Source organism: Alosa pseudoharengus, unplaced genomic scaffold (assembly GCF_046254945.1).
Source record: "Alosa pseudoharengus isolate Yale_2024_CS ecotype anadromous, Long Island Sound unplaced genomic scaffold, YU_APseudo_1.1 YU_APseudo_1.1_scf_12, whole genome shotgun sequence".
In the NCBI taxonomy this organism is placed as follows: Eukaryota; Metazoa; Chordata; class Actinopteri; order Clupeiformes; family Clupeidae; genus Alosa; species Alosa pseudoharengus.
This window is the reverse complement of record NW_027468587.1, coordinates 36,618,367-36,633,205: the sequence shown is the minus strand read 5'-3', so window position 1 is coordinate 36,633,205 and position 14,839 is coordinate 36,618,367. Positions and strand designations below refer to the sequence as shown.

Sequence of the window (14,839 nt, the reverse complement as noted above, 5' to 3'; positions counted from 1 at the left end):
TAGACTGTTTTGAGTCATTGACTAAAATAAAAGTGGGTGCACATAGCTGCAGATTTCAAATAGAATAATAAGAAGATGAGTAATTTCCTGCTCCTTCATGCCATGTCTTATAAATACCCAGACAACAGTTACACTATATCCTTTTTTTCTCCTCAGCAACTAGCATCTTCCTGCTTTTCCGTAGTGCTCGGCTGGGCTGTCAGGAGTGATGGGAGGGGATCTCCTCCTCAGTCTACTGCAGGCTGTCTGATGGGCTGGCTGGGGACGCTGAGATGAGTGAGCAATCTCTTGTTTACATTTTTTATTAGTGAGGTGAACAAACAGTCTGTGAGGTGTGGGTGACAGCGTTTGAATCCGGTCTTTCCTACCCAGAGGAAATCTGATTAAACACCTTCTGGAAGTGAGGGCTTTTCATTTTTCTTTTCGAACCAAAAAGTTTAATTTCATGAGTGGCTGGAGCTCCAGGCGGTTAGTTAATGTCCACCAGATGGGATTTGCCGCGATCCCAATTTTCCAGCCCGAAGCAGAGGGCAATAAAAGGCGGGATTTTCACAGTTCCACAGACACCCTCGCATTCCAGTTCTCCGAGGGGCAGGCGTAGCGAGCGAGACCGCAACGCTATACTCTGTTTTTATTAAAGGCCGTGATTGACAGCAGGGGGAGTTTTTCCAGCAGTAAACCCCCTGCGCCATCTGAGCAGGAGAGAGTGCACTGGACTCGGCTGTGCGGCTACTGGGCCATGGCTCTCTCTCCTCTCCTCCTCTCTCCTCTCCTCCTCTCTCTTCTCTTCTCCTCTCCTCACGCTATCTCTTGCTCTTCCTCCCTGCACTCAGAGATCATCCCTACACTTCCTCCATCCCTCTCTGCTCTCCCTCCACTTTTCCTTTCCTACCCCTCTTTTTGTTTGCCTTGTCTTTGCTCTCCTCTAACAGGCTCTCTCACAGTCTGCCTCTCTCCCTCTTTCTCTCTTTCTCTCTTTCTCTCTCTTTCTCTCTCTCTTTCCTCTCCATCTTCCTCTCCTCTTCCCCTGCCGAGGAGGCCTGTCCTCTGCGGTGAGCCACAGGGAGCGGACAGCTTGGCTCAGAGGATCCGCAGGCTTCTCGTCAGAGTCACCACTGGCCAACCCAGCCAGCCTAGTGGCGAGGGGAGCAGGAGCTGGAGTGTGTCTGCGGGAGTGTGTGTGTGTGTGTGTGTGTGTGTGTGTGTGTGTGTGTGTGTGTTTGAGTGTGACAGACGGGCTGTTTGGAGGGAGCTGCGCTCCTCCGGCACACATGCTGGAGCATTAAAGTGTGTGTATCGCTTCGGAGGCCCGTAAAACCTGAAGAGCCTCCTTCCTCCCCAGGGCCGTAAAGTGGGCCAGAGAGCCTGGCGGAGGCCCGAGTCCCTCCCCCTGAGCGTGCGCTATCTCCTCCAGCCTCTCCTCGCCTCGCCTCGCCTCTAATGCGTCCCATCTGCACTGCACTGCAGCATCCGCACGGCCTCCAGCCTCTGCCCCGTGTATGCTGGGAGAAATGAACACCACTCTGAAACTGTTCAATCCATGAGCGAGACAGGAACTCCACTCACCTGCTCAGAACTAAAAGCATTGGACATGGGAAACTGCAAAAATAGAGATCTTCCCAAAACTGGATTCATACTCTGCCTCGGTTAATCTTCCGTATCGACTTGAGAATAGTATAAATTATTCTACAGAAATTCACATGAAAATGCAGTAAACCCAGTAATGGATTTTACTGTATGTAATTTTCTTGCTGACGTAAGAATCCATTTCCCTTGACAGGGTATACTGAAAAAAGTCATATATAATCATTTAACATCTACTGTGAATGTTCTTGGCTCATAACCATTTTCCTTCTAGATGGTATTTACCATTTGAACTGTCTTTTTCCTGCTTTAAGACACTGATGTTAATCATCCCCTCACACTAATCTCATTTCTGCCCACGCTGCCTGCAGCTCGTTACTGTGTGCCAGGTATGGGGGCCATAACTGACAAATACGGCTTCCCCAACAGAGCCTGCTGGCATTCGCCACCAGCTAAAACTTCCTTAATAGTAGTGGTTGTGGACACAGAGGTTGTATAACGTGCGACTGGCACAGTTCTCTCCAAGTGGTTTCTCGCGTATTCTGCGTAGCCTTCAAAGCTGTTAATTAAGTGTGAATGGCATTCCAGTGTTTGCCTCAGCTTGTTCTTCATCCAATGCAAGGACACAGCCAAAGCCCATGTATGAGATGATAAAGTATGTACAAACCTATACAACCTGCCACTGATGTCAGTGAGAGAGTCTGGGTTTCCTATGAGCCAGATTCAGCAAGAGGAGGAGGTGCCATGATTTGTCTGTAGCAAACCTCCAGCTGTGATGCACAGCAATGCAGAGCGCACTGCTCTCCTCATCGTTCTTACGCACTGGAAGCTCTGACATAGCCATTTACATGACTGACTGCTGGAGGAGACACATTTTCACAGGATTGGAGGAATGACAAAGCAAAAAAATACTCAGTCTAAAGTGCATCTGTATTTGAACAAATCTATATTCTGTTAAAGAAAACCATATTGTGGTTTACACTGACCTTGTCTAGTGAGAGAGAGGACATAATGGTCAGCCTCTAGTCTCAGGGCAGCTCCTCTGCTTCTCTGTCCTGTGCTGTGTGTGCACATGTGTGAGAGCAACAAAAAAAACTGGAATCCACTTCCATGAGCCACATTCTTTGCAGTAAAAATGATGCTGATTGCTTCAGTGGTTTTGATCCCTCCACTCTGTACTGGTATGACTCGCATTGTATTGTATAGTACAGTACGTGAGTCTTGATGAGGTCCACGTTTCATACGTTTGGTCATGGCAGGAAGGTTGGGTGAAGGCAACTGCACTGAGGCATGAATGGACAGGGCAGCCAATAGCAGTTCTCTGTCAATAGCAGTTGGATAAACAGTCTGATAATGGCCCATAAATGTAAAGCAGACTTGTTTTCTTACTACTGGAATGTGGACAGTTGGCAGTGGCCTCGTCTAGAAACAGTAGCTCACTCTTGCACACAATCTCTCTCTCTCTCTCTCTCTCTCTCTCTCTCTCTCTCTCTCTCTCACACACACACACACACACACACACACACACACAGGTGTTATTGCAGCAGTGAGCATGGAGAGGTGTTTGGGGGGAAAGTAATGGGCCGTTCAGCCAAGTGGGCCACCTGTCACTCCATTGCCGTGGCGATTAGGACTTCCTTTCATGTGTCGTGTGAACGCTGGCGGTGTGAGGTGGACGCCTGGAGGCCAGACGCACAGGCGTGTGTGTAGGTGGGGTGGGGTGGACGCTGGGAGGCTGAGGCTGAGCAGAGTGGTCGTTGGTCTGCACGTATGCACGTCCCAGCGCAGACCACAGCTGTCTGGAGCACTTACCTCCCCATTAACACACGCAGCTCTGCTTCTTCCCAGCCAACGTTCAGCAAAACTGGGCCAAGTCGGGGAAGATAACTATGACAGATGATTGACACAGGATGGTTGTTTGTGTGTGTGTGTGAGTGTGTGTGTGTGTGTGTGTGTGTATGTGTGTGTGTGTGTGTGTGTGTGTGTGTGTGTGTGTGTGTGTGTGTGTGTGTGTGTATATGTGTATGTGTATCCTTCTGGCCCAACTTGCAACTCCATCAAGTCATCCCACTGCGTCAACTCGTAATTAAAATGATTTGGAAATTGATTTTGAAACCTGGCTGGACTGAGGCTGGATTTCTGTTCAAGGTTCCTTGGTTTCACTGTGCAGCTGCAGCAAATTGATAGTTTGACAAACTATTCAGAATTTGGATCCGGCTTACCTCATGCAATGTTTCCAACAGCTTCACTCCTAGTTAGGATCTGATTCCCCCTCACCTCTGGCTAGAGCCCTCGCTGCCGTGCCACAGTCGTGCGGGCGGGGTGGGGCGGGTCGGGTTTGGGCAGGCGGGCGCTGAAAGCAGATAACCCAGAGCGGGGTGTGGGGCTCGGGTTTGGGGGGGCACCTGCTGCCCTCTCTAAATGGCTTGTGACTTGTGGCTTTTTTGTGCTTCAGAAATAATGAGCGCTTAGATTTTTTTATGGCCTCGGGCGTCGCGGCGCAGCACATGCCTGTGTCACATGAAAGGGAGACGGGGGCCAGCTGCAGCTCACCAGGGGCGCCAGAACCACTCAGGGACCCGGGGATCGCCACACCACACCACACCACACCACACCACACCACGCCACGCCACGCCACGCCACGCCACGCCACGCCACGCCACGCCACGCTGTTTACTCCCTGAAGGTGACACTCACCTGTGTATCCACTCTAAGTGATTGTGGTTTTTATAGTTAACTTATATTTTCTAACCATCCACTAAACCAGCTGATTCTAATTAGGCCAACTCTTCATCCTGGTACAGTAGATCAGCTAGTAAAGGTGGAACCTAAACACATGTAGGGTTTTTCCAACTCTGTTCGTTTCTAATAAAGTTGCCCTTCATTTTGCTCATTAACCTCGCAAAAAAAGACCCAACAGAACTGAAGTAAGAGTTCAGCTGTCGTACTGACGTCTATACACACCTTTGGATCCAACATCAATAGGCAGTGTTTTGGTTTTGGTCTGAGGAATTTGTGATAAGTCCTACCTAAACATCAAGGATGGATTTTAAAAGTTTGTTGCGATGGTCTGGTGTTATTACACAAACACACTACTTGATCCTCTACGAGGCACACAGAGCATGAGGTTAGAGTTCAGCCTGTGTAACATCTGAAGGAGTCCTGGCTATCGCCAAACCTCAGTTATATGAGACAGCTGTTTTCGAACCATTTGTGCAGAGAAGTCTCCCTCGCTGAGGCAGACCTGACTACAATAACAGTATTTCCTTAGCCCCTGAGAAGTTCATTGACCGATATTTAAATCAACAGGCCTTTGATGTGGATAAATATGCTCACTTACCTCAAAGTGGCTGCTGGCCTGGTCTGATTTTAATGTTGTTACTGTAAAGTCACCCTTCACCGACTGCACATCAACAAGATACCAGTACTCTCTCCGAGTTATGAATTCATAATTTAGGAGAGTTGTTGTGCTACCTAGAACTCCTGTCCTACTCGTCCATGGTATAAAAACAGGTGGCTGTGCGTCCTGGCTGTTGAGGAGTGGGGCCTGTCTGTCACCCCTCTGGCTGCTCCTCCGGTGGTCTTTTAATGAGGATCCTCAGCCATGGCACACGGGGGATCTTTATTGGTTTTGGCAAATGGCCTCTTTGGAGGAGCAGGGCAAGCCAGGCTGCTGGTGTGTGTCTCCCCCAACTAGAGCAGCCTTTTCACCAGGCACAGCAGGGACGACAGAGCATGGGGTCTTTTTAATGAGGTCTTTTCAAACTGTTTCATGGATTTACATTGAAGAATATATGCAGAGGCATTGAATAATAGCAAGCAGAGGGTTCAGATGAGGAGGGATGTTTATCTCAGAGTGTGTGTGTGTATGTGTGTGTGAGAGAGAGAGAGAGAGAGAGAGGGGGGAAAAAGGAAGAGTCGATGTGTTTATTTGACCGTGGGGCTTCAGACAGTCGTGGGACGGGCAGTGTGCCGCAGCTCTACCTGCAAAAGCCATCTCCTCCTCTCCTCCTCTCCTCTTCTCTCTTCCTCTCCTCATGTAGCATGTAGCACGCGTCTGGGGGACACACAGGCAGGCCGCTGCTTCCTGTTCTAGGGCTCTCTGCTTCCGCCCCCCCACCCCCTGACCTACGCATGGAGCTGGGTTAGATAGTCACCAATGCATTCTGGGACACGCATTTCAGTATTTTACGTAATATACTATGTCTGCATTCTAGAACATTCCATCTTATCAAGACACACATGCTGCCTTCTCTCTGTAAATGAGAATGTGAGTGGTTGCATGGGAGATGGTTCAGCTCTGAATCTGTTCCAGTTAGGGTCAGTGATCCCTCTCTCTGTTTCTAATGTTCTATCTGCTCCTGAGACCATAAGCCAAATCAAATATGTGGTTAGACATGAATATACTGCAGCAATTGAAAATACAGACAAGTCATTTTAGAATAGTTTTAAATACATTTGTATATTTACAACAAAGAACATAGTATATACATTATAGAGATCTTTATACATTTGGCATTTGACATGACATTTTCAGTCTTCGGTATTAGTTCCTTATAGCTGATTTTCTGTCACGGTCCTTGTTCTGAAAGAGATAAATTATACAAAATAAATGAATTAGACCTGAATCTGTTTTCATCAAACTATATGTTTACACAGAATCTCAACTGACAGCTTATAAACCCCTGAACCCCTGTTTTAACCAATAAAACCTGCAGTGCTCATCTCAACATGTTCTAATCAGTGAAAACAGGCAGAAGAAAATGAATGCACATTAAGTGCTCCATGTATGTCTATAGGTCTATTCATTTTTCATCAAAAAAAATCTACACAAAATCTTTCATTTTCTCTTACCAGGTGAATGGCTTTTATTCTGTGCAATTCATGCCACTGCTCTGGTTCTGCCAATTATATTAAATGCCAAAAAAGTAATCTCCATATAATTAACACATTGCCCCATCAGCATGAGAATTGTTCATTGGGTTTTAACAGGCAGGCTCAGAGCATAGCTGTTGTTGGGGATGAGAAAACGTCAAATTTATCCCATCAGTCATTTTATATATAAATGTACCTCTGAGTGGACCAGAATGTCTAGATGAGCTCTACAACTGATCCTTCTCCTGATAATGTAATCATTTAATGTCCATCACAGGTCCAACACATCTCTTATTATGGAGGGGATTAGGTGTCAAAGTGCTTCCATATGTGTGTGCTTTGGCCCTGCAGTGCTAAACACAGCTCTGTAGAGTAGAGTGTGAGCTCTGGGACTTCCTGTAAGAGTCCATCTTATCTGTCCTTGTCATCGTGGTATCGGCTCTCCTGAGTACACAGCACCGCTCTGCACACGCTCAGAACACACCCCGCATCACAAATCTCTCCAGCGCCAACTGCAACATCTGTCCAGATGTCACATCCACCCCTCCATCAGCCCGAAACACCTTACATCATCAGATAACTCCCATCGCCCCGTCTACCTTGACAAGCACAACTCCTCTGACAACACATCACTCCAACATGCCCTTTGATACGAGTTTCTCTGGTGACATCACAGTAGCATCACCCTCTCCTCCTGCCCTATCACGCAGCGCCAGGCCAACATTGTTTTGCTTTTGTTTTCCGGGCGGGTCTCAGCTTCCCCTCCTCTGTCGCTTTATGTTTGGGTTCATACAGTCTCTCCTAATGCCTGTGAGATGTGTGGATTAGGTGTGTGAGATGTGTGTATGAGGTGTGTGGATCAGGTGTGTGTGTGGAGACTGCAGGAAGCACCATATGTGTCTCATTACCTTTACTGGGCAGCAGCTCTGAGTGCTGACCAGCAGCCTGCTCCTGCTCTTACTGGAGCTGTGCAGAGGACTGGTCAGACATGCCACCTCTAATACAGTAATGACTTACAGAGACACCAAGCAGAGTGCGCTGCACATACTAATGTGTGCATCAGAGAACGACCCAAAGACACACGTTTTGATCATGTGCTTTGATACAGTTTTGATGGGTGTTGTTAAATAAGAATGACACTGATTGGAGTCTGAAAATCATTCAAGAATTACTCAAGCATATCTTTTCCCCTCTCACGTGCCAAATGTGTAAGCCTATAGATCAGGATTTCAAATACATTTTTATAAAATTAGGTGATCCCCAGACCAACACAGTCAATTCTAGCTGGCATAAGTAAAATAAAGCACCGCAGCTGAAATCTGTTTGAAAAGCATATTCATCTTCTGAAACTCAAAACAAAACTCTCATTTTTCAGATCATGGTGACAGTTCATTGAAAATATTCCCATATGTTATTGTTACGGTTATAACATTTTGTATGAATGACTGTAAACTCAACTCAATGTCAGAAGTGCTTTCCTTTTATTACTAGGCGTTATTCTGAGCTAAGGAGAACTTATGCACATTTTTCTTTCAGGTAAGCAGTTCATGTGAGTGGTAAATCTAAGGCCAAAGGATCTGTGTGTGTGTCTGTCTGTCTGCTCCCCCAGGGTGCATGCCACAATTACAGTGCCACCGTTTATTTTTCCTGCTTTTTTATTCATGAAAAAACATTACTGCATTAACATTAATCCACTCGCAACTGCAAGTTGTATTCACTTCTCTTCGCTTCACTTAAAAGAAAATGTGATCGTGAAATTTGCCCAGGTTTGTCCGAACGTTTGCATACCACGGTATATGAAATGTAAATTGCTGGCATGCATAATATTCATAAGTGGTTCTCCAGGACAAATCCAATGTATATTTTGTATATTTAGTGTATATCACAGCTTTACTTGCAGAACATATGAACCACTGAAATGCATATAATCCACAGTAATACTTGCTTTACTGGTCTGTAGAGAATATTTTTAAGGGTTGTAAAAACAATATATTTAGCTCAAGAATTCATGTGCCTTTCTCAAAGTATTACTAATCGTAGGATATAAATTTTCAAGTAAATTGTTGGTAGAAATGTACTGGTTGTGGGATTAGAACAGATGTTTCCAGAATGCTGAACGTGTCTGGGATGTTCACTGGGGACTCGGGCTGTGCAGGCTTTGGCCTGGAGATTGTTTACACGCACGGTGTTCTACCCCTTCTGTTCCACACCATTCATATTTCAGTTTGTTTGCTTCTCAAACTCCCAATAATAGCCTCACCACCAGCAGTATACTTTTCAAATGTTAATGAAATAAAATAGAATAGCACAGACTGGATCATTCCTCTAGTCTTTTTCCAAGCCATTGCCTTAGGAAGGATATTGGTTAGAAATACACTGCCTGTGTTCTTTCTATAAACCCATAAACAATAATACTTTTTTCCCCCACAAAACAAGCTGCTATTTGTGACAATTACAGAGCTAATTTGCCCTAAAACATACTGAGCACTTTTGACACCAACCACAAAAAAGTAGTCTGAGGCAGTTGTCTAATTTCCTTTCATAATCAAATTTGCATGAAAATCTAATCAATTTTGCATGAAAAAACAAAATGTATAGGGAAACATACAATCATTATGTTGTCCTCAATTCATTTAGCCTGAAGGTGGTAAAAAGATATACAACGAAAAATAGAATACAAATCACCTTGTCACCTTCAAATAAAATGTTGACTTACTTACACCTTATTACCACCCTCCCTCTGGCTTTACTCTAGGGTTCACGAGTAGTATTTTATGGGTGTATAGAGCTAAAGTTAGATGAAAGTACTGACATTATAATTAAAATCTGTATTGAGTACCGAGTATAGATTACATAAAGATCACAAAATAAAAGAAGAATAAGATTTGAACCATATAAAAGCTAAAAAGTTTTTATCTGATCTGTCTTTGGTGGCAGATGAGCCATGAGACTGCTCTTGCTGAGTGTGATAATAAGCAGTAGCAGTGTGCCTGGGAGAGATACTCACCATTCTGCGCTGGTTGCTGAGACAGAAGGTGCAGATCTGTTTGGGCTGTGAGTTCTCGGTGTCGGGGCTGGGGGGGGCGTTGCGCGTGTGGCCCCGTGGGGTCCGGTGGAGGCCGGAGGGTGAGCGGTTGCAGGGCTGCCCGTCGGCGCTGGCCTCCCCCAGCAGCAACACGTTGCCCAGGTGGGAGATGTAGCTGGACGCCAGGCGCAGAGTCTCGATCTTGGACAGCTTGCGGTCGGCCGGCTCGGTGGGGATGAGCGTCCGCAGCGCCGTGAAGGCCGTGTTCACGCTGTTGGTGCGGTCGCGCTCTCGAGCGTTCGCCGCGTTCCGCTGGCGGTACTCAGTCACAAATGCGCGTGCGTCGCCCGTCTGGGTCGGCCGACAGCCTAACTTGCGCTTCCTGGATGTGGCCTTCAGGCCTCCCAGGCTGGCCGCGTCCAGACAGAAGGACTTGTGGTCAGAGTGTGAGTCCTCGCTGCTGTTCTCCTCGTCCCCTGACAGGGTGCCCAGCTCCGAGCACAGGAGGTGTCCGGCGCTTGGCCGCATCATGGCAAAAGACATCTCAGACCTCCTCTCTGCTAATCCACTCAGCAGCAGACGCGTGGCCTAGAGTCCCCCTCTCTCCCCAGGCGGACAGGGTAGTCACCCACAACACAGTCTGTTTCTCATAGAGCTGATCAGGCCTGTGGTCCTGGCAGATGAGGCTTTTCCACAGCACAACTCCTCACCCAGCTTTGTAGAGGGAGAGCAAGATGCTCGTCGCTGACTGATTCATAGCTGTTGTCCAAGCACTCTTCAGGTCTGTGGATGTATTATGTGTGTGTGTGTGTGTTTCTGTAGCTAGGTGTCTGTGTGTGTTGTTGTGTAAGTCAGGATGTGTGTGTGTCGTCGTCTGACAGTCTCAGCTGCTCATCTGTCCAGCCCCAGGTCCACGTGTGCTGTGAGGCTGAGTGCTTCCGTATGCTGGGGCTTTATAGCCAGTGGGAGGGTCCTCTGGCCCACTCCCCCCTCCATGAAAGATCCAGAACTCAGTGAGTTACTGGGTGAGAGAGTTGAGTGAGGGTGTGAATGAGACAGAGGGAGAGTAAGCAAGACAACAAATGAATGAATGAAGAAATTCATCAAAGGGGGAGACAAAGTGCTTTTGGTCATTGAGATAAATTGAGCTGAGTGTGAAAATGAGTTTGAGAGTGAGTTATACTGAAAAAGTGAGATCGTTAGAACGGAATTGGTAAGCAGTGAAAGTGAGTGGATGTGGTGAGTGTGAAAGAGTGAGACTGGATGAGTGACTGTGAAGTGAGTATTAACAAAGTTAGTATAGAGGCTGCATTATTACATTATAAAGAGTACATTATTATACTCTGATGTGGAGTGTTTATGGAAACGATAAAATATTAAGAACTATATTCAATGACTTAGAATGTACCTCAGCACAATGTAGCTCATTACAGTCTCATTGCTATTACAAATATTACTCATTACTATTATTAATATATTATCGTGGTATACTTATATTCACATTAACCGTACAGTAACCTTTATTGGTAATATACTGGCTGTAAGATAATCATTTTAGAGCTGATGAAAATATAGTTTACAGATGAGTGACCTGCCTTCCATCTCCGTTTCCTGTGAAAAGAGCCAGAGCATAATGCTGTATGTGTGTGAGGGAGCCGTGAGGAACAGCTTGCTGCTCGTGAGTGTGCTGATATCTCAGTCTAATATTTCAGTCAGCATGTCAATCCACATCATTCCCATCACTCCAAATATTTACTCAGCAGAGTGGATAATGGCCACTGGCCGTTGGTCAGCACACTTGTTGATTAAACAGGAAGTGCTCCAGGCTCTCGAGGACTCGGGAGGAAGTAGAGGGGAGCGTGCGGCCAGCCCATAGCCAGCCAGCCGCTGAGGGAATGGCCGCCTGTCATTTCATTGACATGCAACGGCATGATTTTCCCCCCCAACTCGTGGGAGAGTGTGGCATGCACAATGTTGGACTCCTTCTTCCTTAATGAAGTGCTTCAGGGTACAAAACACTTCTCTGAAATAATGAACTGACTCATCTGCCAACAAAACGTCCTCAGAATGTATAGCATTGCACAATATGGCTGAATTTGTGCTCCACTCCATGGTAACAAATCAGCAGGACACACAGTTTTATGAATTCATTATGTTTTCAATAACACATTCCCTGATAGTGAAATTCTCCTGCCACTGGCCAAAGGTTACATCATCACATCATATTTCCTCATATGCATTCTTGCTACATTAGGAAAGCCACAGACTGAGGACCAAATGTTCTCTTTTAATTGCAAAGCAATGATTTTTGCAAAAGAATAGATTTCATTCTGCAGATGCTCCATTTAGAAATGAGGTTTCATAACACGTGCCCGGCCACTGGAGGACACATGTCTGAAGGTCCAGCCTCTCTAAAGGTCACCTATAATTCGATTTGACACGGTTATAATCCATGAAGCATAGTTACAATGACACGGCTATGGAAACACCACAATAGCTGTGAGCCCTAACTAATATGGGACACTTAGAGTGTGGGTCTGCTTGGGAGCTTTTCCCACGGGCAGTGCAACACTGTCCCACGATGACCCACACTTGTTGAGTAAGAAGTGACAATGCTCCTTATCTACTGCATTATGTACTGCCCACGCCAGCCTGTCTCCATGCAGGACACCCCAGTAGTGCTATCCGCCATCTGACCACAATTCTTCTCATTCTCCAACTTCCTCGCTTGCTTCGCACCTAAAGTATTATCCTCTCAGCTGATGAATAAAGACCCCCTTGACCATGAGGCACTTGAACCAATCCAGTGGAGGTCACAGACCTGTCAAAACTAGGAAATAATCCTGGAGAGCCGGGGCATGGGAGGCTCGGCGGGGTCATTAAGGAGTCTGCACCAGAGCACAATGCGGGACAGGGCTGTCTCCGTCTGGTCAGGCTGGGGAGCGGCCAGTGGCTCTCTAGCGCTCCGCTCCTGACAGGACAAAACATCCAGCAGCTGCACCAACGTCTGCTGCCAGAGGGATAGAGGAGAGAGAGAGAGAGAGAGAGAGAGAGAGAGAGAGAGAGAGGGAGAAAACAGCAAAATGGGACAGAATAGGTAGGAAACAAAGTATAAAGTGACAGGTTATTTTATTTTTTCCTCCTAATTGAGAGCTGAGAGAGAGAGAATGAAAGAGAAGTGTTGTGTTATTTATTACTTTACGTTAAACGTGTGGGAAGAAGAGAAAGGGAAAAAACAACCTTCCACTCGCTGAAAAGCCCTTCGTGGAAACAACGCTGACTCTGACTTTTCCATTTGGTTACTATTTTTATAGTAGGTCTTATGAGTTACTTTACAGAACAATAAGCAAAAATAGCATTATAATAAAATCACTGTGATATTTTTATGGAACTTTATTTCCGTCAGGTAATTAAAACAGACAATGAACCTCCAAGCAGTCCTCAATAGTCTCTGGTTTCTGAATGTCATCAAAGCAAATAGAGCAGAATGAGTTGACATCATTAAATGTAATTACAGGGCAAAGGCATCAGGCAGAACCTTTCAATCACTGCTGATTTCTGACACAGTGTGATGTGATTTCCCACCTGTGACTGGTCCGGTATTTACTGCCATTCCTCTGACTCTCAATCCAGAACTACAGCAGAGGAGAGAACAACAGGCCGTCTTAATGGAAACTCTCTAAACCATTGTTATCTCACAGTGATGGAGGACAAGCATGGTTCCCCTCTTGCTTTACGAGCGTCAGTGTAATTGAGGCAACACCAGAGAGAACAGTGTAGATGAGGAAAGGCTCAGTGGAAGGGCTTCAAATCATCTGGTGCTAGAATTTTTTGGGCTTCCTCTTGCTTCTGCCATCCAGAGGTTTATTTTTTCATTAGAGAAAATGAATCAGTGCGCTACACGTCCAAATTCCATGGCGTTACACTTCAGTCCCCTGGAAGCCGAGGTATCCGGCTTGTGAGGAGCTCAGTGCCACTGCTGTCCCCAATTCCATGTGGGCCAGAGCCAATATCTGGTCTACTGCACTCAACACCGCAGAAAACACTCAAGAGTGTCTGACTGAGAGACACCAATTACACTTATCATTCTAAGTTATTTTTATTTAGACACTAATTAAATCATTGTAATTGGCTAATGTATGATGTCACTCGACTGACAGTTGTGGTGAACTGTTTCTGAGGTCATTGAAGTGGAGTATGAGATATACAATGATATACCCTCTAACAGAGTATGTGTGTGTGTGTGTGCATGTGTGTTTGTGTGCATGCGTGTGTGTGTGTTTGTGAGCATGCGTGTGTGTGTGTGTGTGTGTGCGTATGTTTGTGTACATGCATGTGTGCATGTGTGTGTGTTTGTGCATGTGTGTGTGCATATGTATGTGTGCATGCATGCATGCATGTGTGTGTGCTTGTGCATGTGTGTGTGCATATGTTTGTGTGCATGCATGTGTGAGTGTGTGTGTGTGCGTGTGTGTAGGCTACTCGTGTGTGCCCCTCTTTGGATGTGGGTGCTATAAAGCAGGTGAGGCTCAGTGGGGTTCTGAGGCCAGACCTCATAAAGCACATTGCAGAGGTGACCTCCCCACCGGGGCCTGTTCTCCCTGACCGCCCACACTGGGGCTCTGGAACCAGTCCGCAGCCACCCTCACACAGGTCAGCCCCCTGCGGACCCCCCTCTCCATCACCCACCAACCACAAGCACACCACTAAAACACAAACAGCTGCACTGGGCCCGGGACTGTTTTAGTATGTTTGCATGAGACAATAGCGATGACATTGTTTTAATTGTTTAGAGTTTAAGATTTTTTAAACTGCCTATTGGCAAAGTGTGATCTTTTGGTATTTTTATGATGATCCCCTGACCCTAAACTTGATTTGGGGAAAGGACTGAGTTTCCAACGTTCATCACTGAGGCTTCAGTGCATGTAATGGGCACTTCAGAAAACTATTCCACTGCATGACCTGAGAGAGGGGGGGAAGAAAAATCACATATTTAAATACACATTTCCTTTACGGAAAATGGCCTACGAGACAGGAAATTTCAAATTTGCAATGATTTGTTTTCATTAACCATGATTAAGAGACTCCGTTAGCTCTTCTGTGAATGGGAAAGGGGCAGGGGGTCGAGCTCTGTATTCATCACAATTCGAGGACATTAAGTCAATCAATTACAACTGTTCCATATGAATACTAATGTGCTCGATGGGTCAGCTGTTAAACGATGTGGAGGAGAGTGGGGTCGTAACCCAGCATATAGATCATCTACTGCATACAGTGAAACACCCTCTCCTCTGAACATGCATTATTGATTTCAGATGTGGAGTCAACTTAGATTAATCAAATGAAATAAACTAA

At 46.0% G+C, this 14,839-nt stretch overlaps 1 protein-coding gene across 1 annotated transcript; it reads right to left on the bottom strand.

The window, feature by feature from the left end:
* Positions 1-6,130: 6,130 nt before the first annotated feature.
* On the bottom strand, positions 6,131-10,027 carry scxb (scleraxis bHLH transcription factor b). The gene is made up of 2 exons (XM_076279566.1): positions 9,467-10,027; positions 6,131-6,169 (listed from the first exon to the last, which is right to left on the bottom strand). Exons 1-2 carry the CDS (start codon positions 10,025-10,027, stop codon positions 6,131-6,133), a joined length of 600 nt encoding a protein of 199 aa, XP_076135681.1.
* Positions 10,028-14,839: the final 4,812 nt, after the last annotated feature.

Coding starts and splice junctions, on each gene's coding strand:
- scxb (XM_076279566.1), bottom strand. CDS start 10,027: ATGTCTTTTGCCATGATGCGGCCAAGCGCCGGACACCTCCTGTGCTCG. Junction 6,170..9,466: donor TCAGCAACCAGCGCAGAATG/GTGAGTATCTCT, acceptor TATCTCTTTCAG/AACAAGGACCGTGACAGAAA.